General features: G+C 33.2%; 1 protein-coding gene across 2 annotated transcripts in view; it reads left to right on the forward strand.

The window, feature by feature from the left end:
- The window catches only part of LOC131044027 (DEAD-box ATP-dependent RNA helicase 3, chloroplastic), a 45,082-nt gene that overhangs the window by 25,321 nt on the left and 5,090 nt on the right, over positions 1 to 14,671 (forward strand). Inside the window, exons 7-9 of one of the 2 annotated variants that reach the window (XM_057977291.2) lie at positions 7,627 to 8,004; positions 8,999 to 9,148; positions 9,596 to 9,691. In XM_057977291.2, coding sequence (XP_057833274.2) covers positions 7,627 to 8,004; positions 8,999 to 9,148; positions 9,596 to 9,691 — 624 coding nt within the window. The remainder of the gene's footprint in view (positions 1 to 7,626; positions 8,005 to 8,998; positions 9,149 to 9,595; positions 9,692 to 14,671) is intronic. The other variant, XM_057977292.2, reaches the window with a different exon arrangement.

The raw sequence follows: 14,671 nt of genomic DNA on the forward strand, positions 1-14,671 counted from the left end.
AGAAGATATGCGAGAGCGTGCACTATGATCAATATCTCAAAATTCATCTCACAATTAAAATTCACTCTTCTTAGGGCACTTGGACAGTCTTTGAATTTTGAGGACCTTCCAAAATGTTGTTTCAGGTGCAATCAGTTTGTGTCAATTTTTAGGGCTTTCCGAAACATTGTTCCAGGTGTAATCAGTTTGGACACAAAATTCTAGCATGTAAAACCAAACTTACCCCTGCTTTTAGATCTATAAACCTAAAGAAATGGGTGTAGAAAGACTTGAGATGGAATTCGTATGGCACAATCATGGGAAACTCATGGTTCAGCCCTAGCCCTCCTCTTATTGGGAGCAACTATTGGGATTGACTCATCCCCTGCAAAAGAATAATTGGAGTATGCTATCAGTTGTCAGTGTGGATCGGAACAAACCATAGAAGAAGAGGAAAATATCCTGTAGATGCTTGATGAAAAGGCCAAAAAGGATGACAATGAGATGGGCACTATTGATGTTCAGACTATTTCTTAGACTGCTAGCTTGATTTTGGAACCAAATATTGGCTCTTCTAGCAAAAGGCATGGCATAATAATTGAAGTGGGAAAACTAAGAATGGAAGCTTGGGAGTCATTAGAAGAGGGCAAGCAATGGACAATGGATGCTTTGCTAACAAGGAGCAAACGGAAATAAAACAAGAAAGGTCGTTAGCCTCAGGGTGAAAAAACCTTTTGTTTCCTCCTAGGTATATGTGGGGAAGTTTTCCTTTGATCTTCTTGGCTTTCCATTCATTGGGGATCCTTTCTCTATTTTTCAAAATCCTTATGTTCTATCTTTGCATTATGCTCTTGTTCTCTTGGGTTTGAACTTTGAAGCTTCTTTTCTTTCTGCCTGCTATGTTATAAAGGAGCTACCCCCATGGTAGCAACTTCTTGATAAGAAATAAATAAATGTAAAAGAAGAAAAAATAGTAAACATTTGTTGTGACCCATTTGTACATCTATAGGAGTTGAACTCAGGATAGTTTCATCACTTAAACCTGCTTTTGAATTTACTTCAATTTTTCTTCCAACCTTTTCTCTTCTTGGGCTTTCTCACAAAATCATTTTTGTGCATACTTACCCATTGATTTTACCACTGAACCTAGTTCAACTCTGCTTCTTCTTGGAAGACATCTAACACCCTTCCTCTGCTTTTACAATCACTCGGTGGCCACTCATCTCCCTTTTTGGATTGTAATTTTTCTAAACTTATTAATTGTACTTTATTTCCATCACTGGTTCTCACATAACACCATATTCAGCTTCTTTGGATTTGTATCTCTAATTGCACAAGTTCAAACCATGAAGCAAAAATAAAATGTGATGCTTCCACAGAATCAGGGAGTTTCTGAGGATGTAACAGCTCATGGTGTCTTGAATCTGAACGAAATTCTGAACTAAACCGAAATTAAAAAAGTCTCAGGTAAGAAATAAGTTTTACATATGGAAATCTTTTGACTTGATATCTCTGCAGAGGTAGGAGGTATCAAACTGGTCATCTCCAATCCAATTATCTGTCTTAACACAAGTTCTTCTGTAAGCATTTGATTAAGACTGTCCTTGAGAATTGGACTCGCAAAAAATCTGTACAGCTTCTTCCTCAATACTTCGTTGTTGTGCTCTGGGATTTCTGGTTTCTGGCAAATACCAGCTACTCTCAATCCTGAAATTGCCTTGTCATCACTATCAGCATTAGCTATGTTCCGTAGCGTTCCCTATATATATACACAGAGAATGAGAGAATGGACAGCAGTGTAATAGCAGCAATATAACATGACAGTGTTAAAATGATTTTGGATGATGTTTGCAGAAGCCTGCATGCCAACCACATTCCCAAAAATAAATTGTTTGTCTGCACTTCTCACACAATACCACTCTGTACCAGACCATGGCCAATGCCCTTCTAATCTCTTTAGCAACTGACAAAAATAAGTGACTCTTATACGATATCAAGAATTTTGGTTTTTGAGACATTTTAACAATGAAATCAGAAATTCAAATTATTCTTTTTTTTATATTTCAGATCGTTTACAAATATTTTGCTCATAGGAGCATCAACTTGAGACCATTACATGACACTAATATTTTCTCATATCGAGCAACCACAACCATGACACTAATACTAAAGCTCATTTCGAGCAACCACACTAGAATCAACCTGTGGAAGACCAAGAGTCACAAATTAGAATCCACTTATTAGAAACCACCATTAGCTCATTTCGAGCAACCACACTAGAATCAACCTATGCAAGACCAAGAGTCACAAATTAGAATCCACTTATTAGAAACCACCATTAGCTCATTTCGAAGCAACCACACTAGAATCAACCTATGGAAGACCAAGAGTCACAAATTAGAATCCACTAATTAAAAACAACTTAGAAGCCAACTATGGAAGACTAAGAGTCGCAACTTTGAATTCCATATTAGATGTCCCTTTGGGATTTGAACTTTGATCTCTACAATGAGAACTCAATGCTTTAACCAATGGAACACAACCCCCTGGACAGAAATTCAAATTATTGCTGCTAGTGTTAACTGTTATATAATTTATATCGTTAGCTAACCTAAGAATCTGAATCATGATATATGTATTGCCATTATATTACTGTTGTTGCTGTCATTGCTGTCATGATATATTTAAAAGCCTTTTCTAATCACTGAGTGTGATCCAAAATGTTGATCAGGAACACATACACAGCTAATCCAGAAGCAACTCTCACAATATGGACTGTGGAAAACTTATACCTACTATAGTCTTTTTTAATGTTCTGAATGAATTGTTTTTAAACATTATAAAAAAATGCTTTGCTGTTGGGGGCATCTGCCAGTTCCCAGGACAGTTGAGGGATGTCTAAGTTGGTCCTGGCTGTATTGGGGATGGCCACATGTCCCTGTAACATTTCCTATTTCTGCAACACATTTTGGAAACATTTTGAAGAGTTGAAGATTCATGGGGATGGCTAGGGGACATCCCCTGCCATCCCGCTTTACTCGAAATGCCATTGGGACCAGTATGTCATTTGAGTTCCGGGGACATGACCTTATGTAACACAGCATTATAGGTATCCATAGGGATTGATGAATGCCCATTATGTTAATTTTACTCCCCATAAGATTTCAAACAATTTCTTATCCTCCCTTGAATTTGCCGTTGCCTACATTTAACTTGTGGAATATTATATGCCAACATTTCTTTGCTTTTGCTTGAAGAGCTGGAAAAGTGCAGAAAATGTGATCAACCAAAACCAGAGGAAGCTTTGGGATAAATTCAAGTTCTTTGCTTCTCAATTCTTATCACAGTAAAATATTTTTAAGGAAACAAACTCACGATCTTTTTGATGTCATCCTTAAGCTTTAGGGGAATTCTTGGCATTTGTGTTGCATGCTTAGCTTCATATACAATTGGCAGAAAATTGCTGCAATTTTTATTATAGTGACTTTGGTATATGTGATTATACAACAAATCAAATACTCCTAAAAAATGCTTCCCCATTTAGCATCATGAAATTGTTTCTCAAGATTGTAAGCAACAATTTCTTATCTGTTGAGCACTACTACTATTGATATCATGGATAATAAGAAGATCCAGTTTCTATTCACATGAGCAAGTACTAGAAGCCTTGTACAAACTATTCATCAGAATCATTGTGCCCTTAATTACTGGGATTAATGCTCTCATGGAATGATGATAAATATCTTGCTTATTTTTGTAAGTTTTTGAGACTCATGCCAAATTTTATGAGAACCTCATAAATGCCCTTCCTTTCTTTATATTTTGTTTTTGTTTAACATGATCATTATATCTCAAATTGGGATTTGGCAACCTTGTCATTACCCTGCAACTTATACTTGACAAAATAATTCGTCAGATTGCATTACATAAAAATCTAGCAAAATATTAACATCATTAAATATCATATGATTGAGGAGGGGTTTTTCTAGCTCGCCAGTAGCAACCTAAGTATTGGAACCCTGTGCAAAGTACCCAATTAGATAAGCAATTAGTAAATTAAATTAGGGAGTCTAATATAAATTGATAAAATAAAATAAAATAATTAAAATAAAAAGAAAATAATATTAAGGATAAATAATTAAATATACAAGTATTTAATATTACAATCGAGCTAGAAATTAATTATAATATAATTATTTAAAAGAGAGTAAATAAATTAATTATCTGAGTAATTAAAAATATATTTGATAATTAAATTATAAAATATATAAAAGCTATTTAAGATATAATATCTTATAAATACTAAAATTAGAGGACTAATTTAAATAAATTATGAGATTAATTCAAGAAATTAATTAAAATATTAGTTAATAAATTTAAATGAATGATCAAGGCATGCAAAAATACAATGTTTGAGTAAACTTATGTACTAAAAATATAGACGACATGCGAGGGTCTAATAATTAATTATTTAAAAAAAAAAAAAAGTAAATCTTTAACAAATTTGTAATTTAATTTAAAAAAATAAAAATTAATTAAGTAGAAATTATTTCTGAGTTCTTAATCATGCATTAATAATTAAAATATAGTTTTATTTTTAGAACTAGATATTACTAATCATGCAGCTTGGAGAACTAATTACTTATTTTTCGCATGCTTTGCACATATTCTTAATGTTATTTGGGCAAGGAAATACCTCTGGTATAGTGGCCATACAATGCAAAAATGATTTTATGAATTTACTGCTTGAACTGCTTGTTCTATTATCTCTTGCCTAACATCATTTGGAGTTGTCATTGCATCTTGAAACTAGCGTACAAGTTATTAATTCAAAGTTTGAAAAGTCAGACTCAGCACGGGCTCAGCAGCCCAAAGTAGGACTCGGACTTGGGACTTGGCGCAAACTCGGCAAAAAAACTTGGCTAGGACTCAGCAAAAAAGAAAACAGTAGTTTTACCATAAAAAAAGAAACTAATTCATTTAGAGAACATGAAAGCTCAATTTGACTATGAATTTGTCATAATTCAAACATTACACGTCATATGATTTTCAAACAGTCAATATTTGAAATGTCATAATTCATACTCATAGTTTCAAACCTTAAATGTATAACAGCATCATAAATCTATAAATGTTTGCATATAATCATATGTCAAAATGAGAAAAACAACCAAATATAATCTACATCTTCCTCTTTCCCCTTCTAATGTAACTGAATTTGTCAGGCGTTGAACTAAAAGGTGCTACAGTATAAAAATGATGATGAATTGTTTCTTCAACATTGTTTTTTTGGATCTCAAATGCTCCTCTTCTCCTCTCCTTTCCTATTTTGGTGTTCAGCCCTCTTTTGGTCAAGATTGGACCAAAAAAGTGAAGGAAAAGTCACTTTTTAATGTGTTTTTTTTACCTCCCTAGCAACACCCAAGTGGACCTGAGAGTCCATGCCCAAGATTCGGGAGTCCGAGTCTCAGACTTGGAGAGTCTTGGGGAGACTTGGACGAGTACTCCCTAGAACTCTTCTGTACTCGCCTCAAGAGTCAATGGCAAGTGGACTCGGTTAGAGATAGGACTTGGGAGTCTGGAGAGTTTTGGAGAGTCCTCAAACACTCCTAGGAGAACTGGTGTGAAAGTGGTATTCTTGAATTCTTGGTTAGTAGAAACTTCAAATCTTGCAAGCTTACAAATTTTTGAGATTTGAAGGATTGAGAAACTTCTTAGGAACAACTCTTTGAATGCTTCACAAGTTCTGAATGACTATTGTTAAAATCATATGTTGAATCAAAGAAATCATTTTTCTCCAGTGCTCTTAATAGGACCTCATTCGTGCATTTTTCTCAAATGCAGGGCTAGCCATATCGAATACCTCATCACTCCAAGGTTTGAATGAATTGCTTAAAGCATTAAAAGATCCATGTTCTGTTATAATCTATTATAGTCATTTAATACTGGGACATCTGTATCCACCTTGTTGACTTGGAGATTTGGAAGAAAAAGCAAACTACTTTCCAAAACAAAATTAAACTTGATACCTCATTCATATATCTTGAAAAGGAGACATGTATAGACCTTGGGCTCTCGATTATCAGAACTTAATATTACTTGGGCACAAAACTTGAAATACCCGAGAAGAGAAGATGGTGGTGTGTGTCTTTATTGCAAAATAAGTTTATTACAATTTTACAAATCTAATCAATGATATTACAAAAGTTGGCAATGTCTCGTTGGCTCAAGAAAAAAATATGAAAGACATGTAATCAAAACAAACCAAGAATTACAACTCCTTGAGAGGCTAATGGACCAAGAGGATGATACATGGAGAAGCCTTGGTTAATTAGAGTTTTAGAGGATTGTGAAACAACACGTTTTCATCCATAAACAAGAAAATTCTGAGTAAAGAAGTTTAAAAGCACAGAGACTAAAGGTTATCACTCAAGATAAAATATATAAGTTGAGGCTTACCACAATTGATGGAACTGATAAAGAAATAAAAGCAAAACCCAATTAATTGTTAGGTAAACATGTCACAATTTTGCAAACTTGGGACTCAGAAGACAATTGGGACAAAGAAAGATTAAGAGGTAAAACATCCAAGGCCTGAGTAAATGAGTGATGCACATGGAGAGACCTTGTTTACTCAGAAGATTGGATAAGGTAAAGAATATGCCGAATTTAGAAAACCTTGTGAGTTAAAAAGAATCTATTTCACACAAATATTCTTGGAATGAGCACATTTCAAATAACAACATTGCCAAGCACAATAGCCGGTTTAATTTGCTAAAAGCAAAGACTTTAGTCAGGAAAAATAACACCCATAGAGACCTGAGAATACAGAGATTTTAGAGACAAATTATTCAAAGAAAAGCTAGTTGCACTGACCTCGAAGAAATTGGGCGTGTTACTATCAACACTATGCCTCTACTGTTTCTTGTGTTTTGACATTATTGAGCTATTAATCATTGTACACAGAACACTCAAGTGTCATCAAGGTTGGCTGATGTTTTGGTTTGTATATTTTTCCCTCATCCCTCTATATTCTTGCATTATTACTCCTTCGTGGCATAAGCTTCATTAAGATGGCTAAGCATTCTGACAAATCTGTCATACTTTGTTTGAAGCTGAGACATTTGGCTACAAGGAAACATATGTAATATACATTTAGATAGATAATAAGTATTGGTTACTTATAAAATAGTTGAAATTTAACTTTAAGGTCTGTAGATGAACATTAAATAAGGGTAACATGACATCACTGAAATTATGTCACAAGTTTAACAGAAATCAGTAGTATTTGTTCATGTAATTGAAGAGGGGTGGTAGTAAGAGTTGATCACAAAAACATGATTATATTCATTATATGCTTGTTGGACTTGGATCATTTTCTTTCTCTAAAATTATAGAGCTAAACTGTTCTTTTCAGGAACAGCCTTTTAGTATTTTTGGTTTTTATTTATTCCTTAATTTAGCCTATTCTGATATTATTATTAACTGTCAGAAATTTTGAGTTGTTACAATACATTGCTTACGTCCTGTGATTTCTTTACAGAAACTACAAAGGTCTAGTAGTTCCTAGGTTGTAGTCATTTTGAAACTGATGTGTGTATTACCTAATGCATTGTGGATATTTATGCTAAATTGGTTTTATTTCAGATTATACACTATGAACTCCCAAATGGCCCAGAAACTTTTGTGCATCGCTCTGGTCGTACAGGGCGTGCTGGAAAAGAAGGCAATGCAATTTTGATGTACACAAGCAACCAAAAAAGAACTCTGCGATCTCTTGAACATGATGTTGGCTGCAAATTTGAGCTTATTGGAGCCCCCTTGGTACAAGATGTTTTAGAATCATCAGCACATCAGGTTGTCTATGATATTGGGAGAGTACATCCACAATTGATAGAAATTTTCATTCCAACTGCAAACAAATTAATGGAAGAAAAAGGAATAAACGCTCTTGCAGCTGCATTGGCCCGCTTAAGTGGCTTTAGTCAACCTCCAGCTTCTCGCTCTCTCATCAGTCATGAAGAGGTATCTCACTTGGTCTACATGTGTGCCATGAATATCTGGAAATTATTATCTAATTACAGAGTGCATAGTAGTCTTCTATTGTATTATTAGCCAATTTTTTTTCGTAATCAGGTTGGGTTGAAGTGATTGAACATACAGTATCCCATTTGAAGATTCATAAAGACATTGGAGGTAAATGGGGTATGAGGTGAAGTAAGGTGGATCAATCACTATTGAGTTTAATAAGTTAGCACATACTGGATTAATACAGATGACAATTGGGATATGGCAAAAGCATTCACTTAAGCCTTCACTGTTTATCAATCCAAGTTTGAAGTCACCGAGGGAGATATGTTGCATGTTTTCCTGCTACATATTGATTTTAACTTAAAAAGTCAATTTATTTAGTTGTGAGCACAGTTTGAATCAATAGAAGATAGAATACCCTTATAGAATATCAAATTTGCATGGGTAGAGGCTGCAGCACAAAGGATGCTTAGTTACACAAAGATACATAGTATCAAATTAAAATTAAGATCTGTATATTTTATTGCCCTACACAATTACAAAAGGTACAGTAGGCCTTTTTTGGGAAATCCAACAATGTGCATTCTTGGTTCTTGGTCTCCATTTCCTTCACCAAAGTAACACCTAAATTTTAGCCCCATCAATTGGCTTGATCATTTATTTCTCCCAAGCTTGAAATCAAATACATATCATTCTTATCCCTATATTATTAGTAATTCAAGTGGGTTTGTAATTCTGTATTTTTGGAGACACGAAGTGAAGCTCTTCATCTTATTTATAAGAGAGAGAATTAAAAACATTATGATTTTTACCAGATCCTTTATTACAAGGCACTTAGGGATAACATAGCTAAATTCAGTTATTTCCTGCACATCATAAATATGCAATTGATAACAATTTATTTTGATAAATAAATGGCCTTTTACAGTTTAGGAAGTCACAAGGCAGTGCCTCTATTTGTATTTTTACTTTTATTCTTTCTGTTCAGGGATGGACAACCTTGCAAATGACTAAAGAATCTTCAATGTTGAATGGAGGACGAATGATGTCTGCAAGAACCGTTATGGGTATCTTATCTGAAATATGGCCTCCATCTGCCGGTCAAGTCGGGAAGATTAAATTGATCAGTGATAGAGATGTGAGTATAATGTCCCAAGATCAGTTTAATGGATAGAATTTATAATGTTTTCTGTATATGCTGTGAATGAATATTCTGTTTGTATCATTTTTTGTGTGTTCTTTTTTGTCTACCTCTACAGTGAATTCTCATTACTGCAACCGTACATGGTCCATTTTATTTTTTATTTTTAAATTGTCCATAGACAAATCTAGTTTTCTAGTTCTTATCATTTAACTCGTTGGGATTCTTCTTCATATGTATCTATCATATAGCAACATCACATATTTTTTATATTGAAACTCGGTTGCATCGTATTTTGTCATTTTTGCAATTATACTCAGCACTTACCGTCTCTTTAAAGGGAATATTTTTTAAGTTATATATTATGCTTCTGTCCAAGAGTGGAGTGCTGAAACTATTAGTATTGATCTTTGTATATTGATCTATTGATAATGATCTTTGTAGGTTGAAGGAGCAGTCTTTGATTTGCCAGATGATGTTGCAAAAGAGCTTCTTTTGAAGAAGACACAACCAGGTTATACGATATCAGCAATCACCAAGGTTGTCACTATAACTTTAACATTCTATTTTAAGAACCGTGAGATATTTTAAATTTTCAATAGCATTACATATAAGCTACTGTTTTATATTGATAGAGCCAAGTTTATTACATTACTTCACTAAAAGCATAAGGCTACAAAGTAATAAACTGGAAATTATCACGTTTTGGTGCAATTCAAAGTGAAGTTCTGTGAGATGCACAGTTTTTTGTATTAGTTTCACTGCCAGTACTATTAGTTTCTACTTGCACTATTAGAATTTTTCTTGTAGATACATATCAAATTAAAAATTTAAAGCAAACATAGTCATTTAAAAAATTTAAAGCAAACATAACAGTTTGAAGGGTGGGTAGCTGCAACTTATAGAAAAAATTGCACTCATGCCATACCTAATTTCAGCATATTTTGGAATGATAAATTGTCAGCCAAAGGGTGAATTACACTGAAACAAGCCCAGAGATTTTTAAGTAACTAATTGATATGCTATATGCCTTGTGTAATTTTGGATTTCCTATTTTTTTCTCTCCCACAGGATTCAATTCATGTGTTAATGCCTCAGGCCACATGGCTAGTAGGTTTATATTTACAGAATTGTTAAATTAAATTGAGTGGGTCATGTAATAGTGAACTGTGAATTATTCTTAGTCTCCTGAGTCTCAGCTTTCTAGACTGGTTCCAAGAATGATTCTACATTATGTTAAAAACTTAAAGGCTGAGAAGACAGAAAATGCATGTGGACACATTTGCATCCTTTTCACTAGAACACACATACAAAATGATGGGCATCTATTAATATATGCTCACGATGAAACACAAGCATGCATAGATGTGCGGTGTGATTATATATAACCCTATCAAGTGAATAATTAAAGTTGTGGAACACAAAGGCTATTAAATCAGTTGGTACCAGTCTCTAGAGTCTAGATAATCATAGACAATTGACATTTGACATACCAATATGTGTGTGTGTGCAACCAAAGGATTTCTGACCAAGCAAATATGAGTAGTATACATGATATTTTTATCATCCATTAGATTGATAGGAAGATTTTCTGTGAACACTGTCTATGTTTTGTTTACAAAGATATTTCAGATCACACTCCCTGATCCATCATCAGGGTGGAAGCAAATTATAACGGGGTTGGAGAGCAATCACAAATAAAGTGCTAAGAGATATCATTTTTTCTGATATGTATTGTTTACATTGACATTTTGGTTCATACTGATGCATCATCAGGGTGAAGGCAAATAATGACAGCATTGAAGTAGTCACAAATAAAGTGCCATGAGGATTTTTTTCAATCCATCATTTGTCTATACCCTTATGATGTATTAATAATATGAGTGCCAAATTTCACAATATAAAAAATAGGGTGTGTTATTATCATTTGAGTACTTGTGTGTTACTATTTTATCATAAGCTTTCGTTTCTTTCATTTAGAAATGGTCATAGACTCACAAGTATCACACAACTATTAATGGATTTAGAAATACTTTGTTCTACAAATTAATTTTTTTTGTCTAAAACAAATAGTTTGTTAGCATTGTTAAAATATTGCATATTAAGAAGATATGAAATTTTTTATCTAGTGGAAATGCTTCTCGCCTAGACAGATTGGTCGACTCCTCTTCAATGGATTTGAACCTGCAAGGGGGGTCTAATGCCCAAAATATGGTGCACTGGCTAAGCTGCGATCCAAAAATATACTTAATCTTAAAATTTACTTGCTACTGACGAGTTTTTAATAAAGAAAGAGAGTTGTGTACAACCTTAAACACACACCAATAGATCACCCTTTCCGTAGTCATCTATTTTGTATCTAACCACATATTTTTATATAAATTTCGTATTCTACTTGTCCAAATAGGTTGTGCAAAATTACTCCCGTTAAAAAAGTCTTGCATCATTTACCACTATTTGCATAGATGTTTTCTTTTCTTCTCATTATTGAGGATAACTAGCTCCATTGATTATATCTTGTATGAATAAAATAACATACCAACAGCACGATCATATTGATCTTCATTATACCCATTAAAAACCTCGTGTATGGACTGAATATTCCATTCGTGCCTGAAATATCAGTTGAAGAAGAACTTTTCCCATTCATGCTAGAAGTATCGGTTGAAGAAGACCTTTTAATATCTCTGAATGTCGGAGCTAGATTGCTGCCAACCATGCAGGAAGCAATGCCGTTGATGACTTGAACGTGTGGCAATTGTCATTTTAATCGTAGATTCTAACTTTGTTTTATTATATTCTATAAATCACTTCTACAATGCTGTCCTTCATGGCCAAGTAACAAAGCCATTCATTTGATAACCTTTATACTTGATTTGTAATTACGTAAGTTAAAACTGATCAAACTTGTAAAGGTATTAGATATTATCCAAGTTACTGGTCCTGGTATTGGTTCAGGTTCGGGTTCAGGTTCAATTCAGTCAATTTTTGGGGGGGCTGGGTTTGTTGATACAAAAACATATAAAAATAAACAATATATATATATATTTACAGCCTCAAAATGTATAATAATATTTATAAGCTTTATACAATATTTAATAAAGTTAGTTATAATATATAATATGGTAAAATATTAAAGTTAATATTAAAAAATAATTTACATAACTATTAATCTTTTAATAAATCTTATTAATATTTGTTTTATAAAATATTTAAAATAGTAAAAATATTAAAAGTAATGTTAAAAAATAATTTACATAACTCTTAATCTTTTTTAATTAATAGTACTATTAATATTTGTAGACACCTAAAATTGTCCTGTTTAATTAAATAAATATTTTATTTTATTTAATTATTTTATCCTAAGTCTTCTATTAATTTATTTAATTAATTCATTAGCTTTTTCCTCTTTGACACATGTCATTCATCTCTTAATTTTTCCTCAACCTACCCTCTTCATATTTTATTATTTCTTTTACCTACCTTTTAATCCTAGCCGACCATTTATCTTCTCACCTCTTAATCTTATCCCTCCATTTTCTAAAGTGTCTTCTATATAAGAGGATACTCTCCTCCTTTCACAATTCTAACTAATGCGCCTATTAAGCCTTCTTGCGACCAAGCAACTTCACAACCACAATCCGTTCTTTGTTGAGCTCTTATGCACATACAAAATCTGAGAGCAAATATATCAAACAAGATTGATGGAGATCGAACCCTACTTGGCATGTGAATGGTATTATTGTTTGATTTGTTGATTTGCATGTTCTTAGGTATCTTCATTGGTGTGTGGTGAATTTTTCATTGTAGGACTAAGATTGTTTGTGGTTGAATCTTTGTGGTTTTGCAATAGTTTTCATCATCATTTTTCACCGTATACAATATTTTATTTAAATACATATTTAAAATTAATAATAAATTAATTAACATAATGAATATTAATTTTTCTGCTTTGATATTTATTATTTATATATATAAAAATAATTAAATATATCAATATTTTAAAATTTAATGTTCATGTAATGCCCTATAAGATCGACATCAAAACTTATGCGATACCAACTTCTGCAAATAGATTCAACCACAGCAATTTCTTGTAGGTTTGTAGGATATTGAGACTCACCACAATAGAATCCATTATCCAGTCTTCGTTACAGCTGCAAAGAAAATACTCCTCAATTTCTAGAGCAAAATTGTGGGTTTATTGCAGCAACAGAGGAAAATATTGGAGAACTCACCTCGGGTTGGCCCAAATTCGCCTGTGACGAACCCATAGACAATGAACGGGACTTTGATTGAACTTGCAAGGGACCAGATCTGGACCTCGAACCCGGGCTGGACCGGAACTCGGGCTCTTTAGGGGCTGGACTGGTAATGCAAGAAATAATTGAAACGACGCTGGAAATTTCAACTCAAGAACAGTTTTGTTTCACTAAACATATTTATAAGGTTGTTATTGTTTGTCTATGTTGTTGGTTTTAATATAGATCCTGGTTTGAGTTTGTGGATTTGACAATTTTTTTTGGGTTTGGGTTCATCCATTCAAAAAACATGTTAAAATCGTATATCCTAAAAGCATGAATTAAGATTATAATATCAGATAGCATCCTATAAACAACAAAACCACCATAAACTTGAATGTCATTTAAAACATAAATGATAAATATTATAAAATATTCGTCGTTTAAACTTCAAGTTCAATATTAAAATAATAATATCAAGTTCAATCATCAAATGGATTTTCTAAATCATCAATATCATCATCATCATTCACATTAGGTGAACAACAAACAATGCTAGTGCCATTAGTGTGCTGGCCTTTGGACTCCTCAAGTGCAATATGTTGGGAAGTGGAAGCATCTGAGTCAGTATGCTTTGGCTCGATATCCCATGACTTTATGTCCCCTTGTTGTCATGTTTTTACAAAAATGCAAGTTGGAATGCACATATACTAAGTTCTCCACTTTTTTTGAGTGCAACCTCTTCTGCTTTATTGAGTGGATGAAAGAATATGTGCTCCAATTTCTCTCAACTTTTTTTGAGTGCAACCTATTGTGCTTTATTGAGTGGATGAAAGAATATGTGCTCCAATTTCTCTCAAATGCAGATTAACTAGCAACCAATTAAGTCAAAATAAAGAGATAGAGATACATTATAAAAATAAAATAAAATTAAAAACTATAAGTGAAAGTTGAAACTTTAAAGACTAAGAAACAAGATTTATTAAACATGTGATAAAACTTAGATTGTGAAGGGTTGTAGGTGTTGGAATTGTTAGCCATGGAAGTACCACTAATTGTAAGCATTCTTCTTAAACTTATAAAAAAGAGCCTCAATATTTTGACCATTTGTGTGTACAAAATCAACGAATTCACTCATGACTAGATCCTGCAAATAAGGATCAAGGAAGAGTCTACAAAATGCTGTCTTGTACCTTTCAACAACTTCAAAATATTTATGAGGCAAACCCTTGTTGACAGGGAAAAAATCGCAACACTAGATTTAGGACTCAATGCAAAG

Source organism: Cryptomeria japonica, chromosome 3, assembly GCF_030272615.1.
Source record: "Cryptomeria japonica chromosome 3, Sugi_1.0, whole genome shotgun sequence".
NCBI classification, from domain to species: domain Eukaryota; kingdom Viridiplantae; phylum Streptophyta; class Pinopsida; order Cupressales; family Cupressaceae; genus Cryptomeria; species Cryptomeria japonica.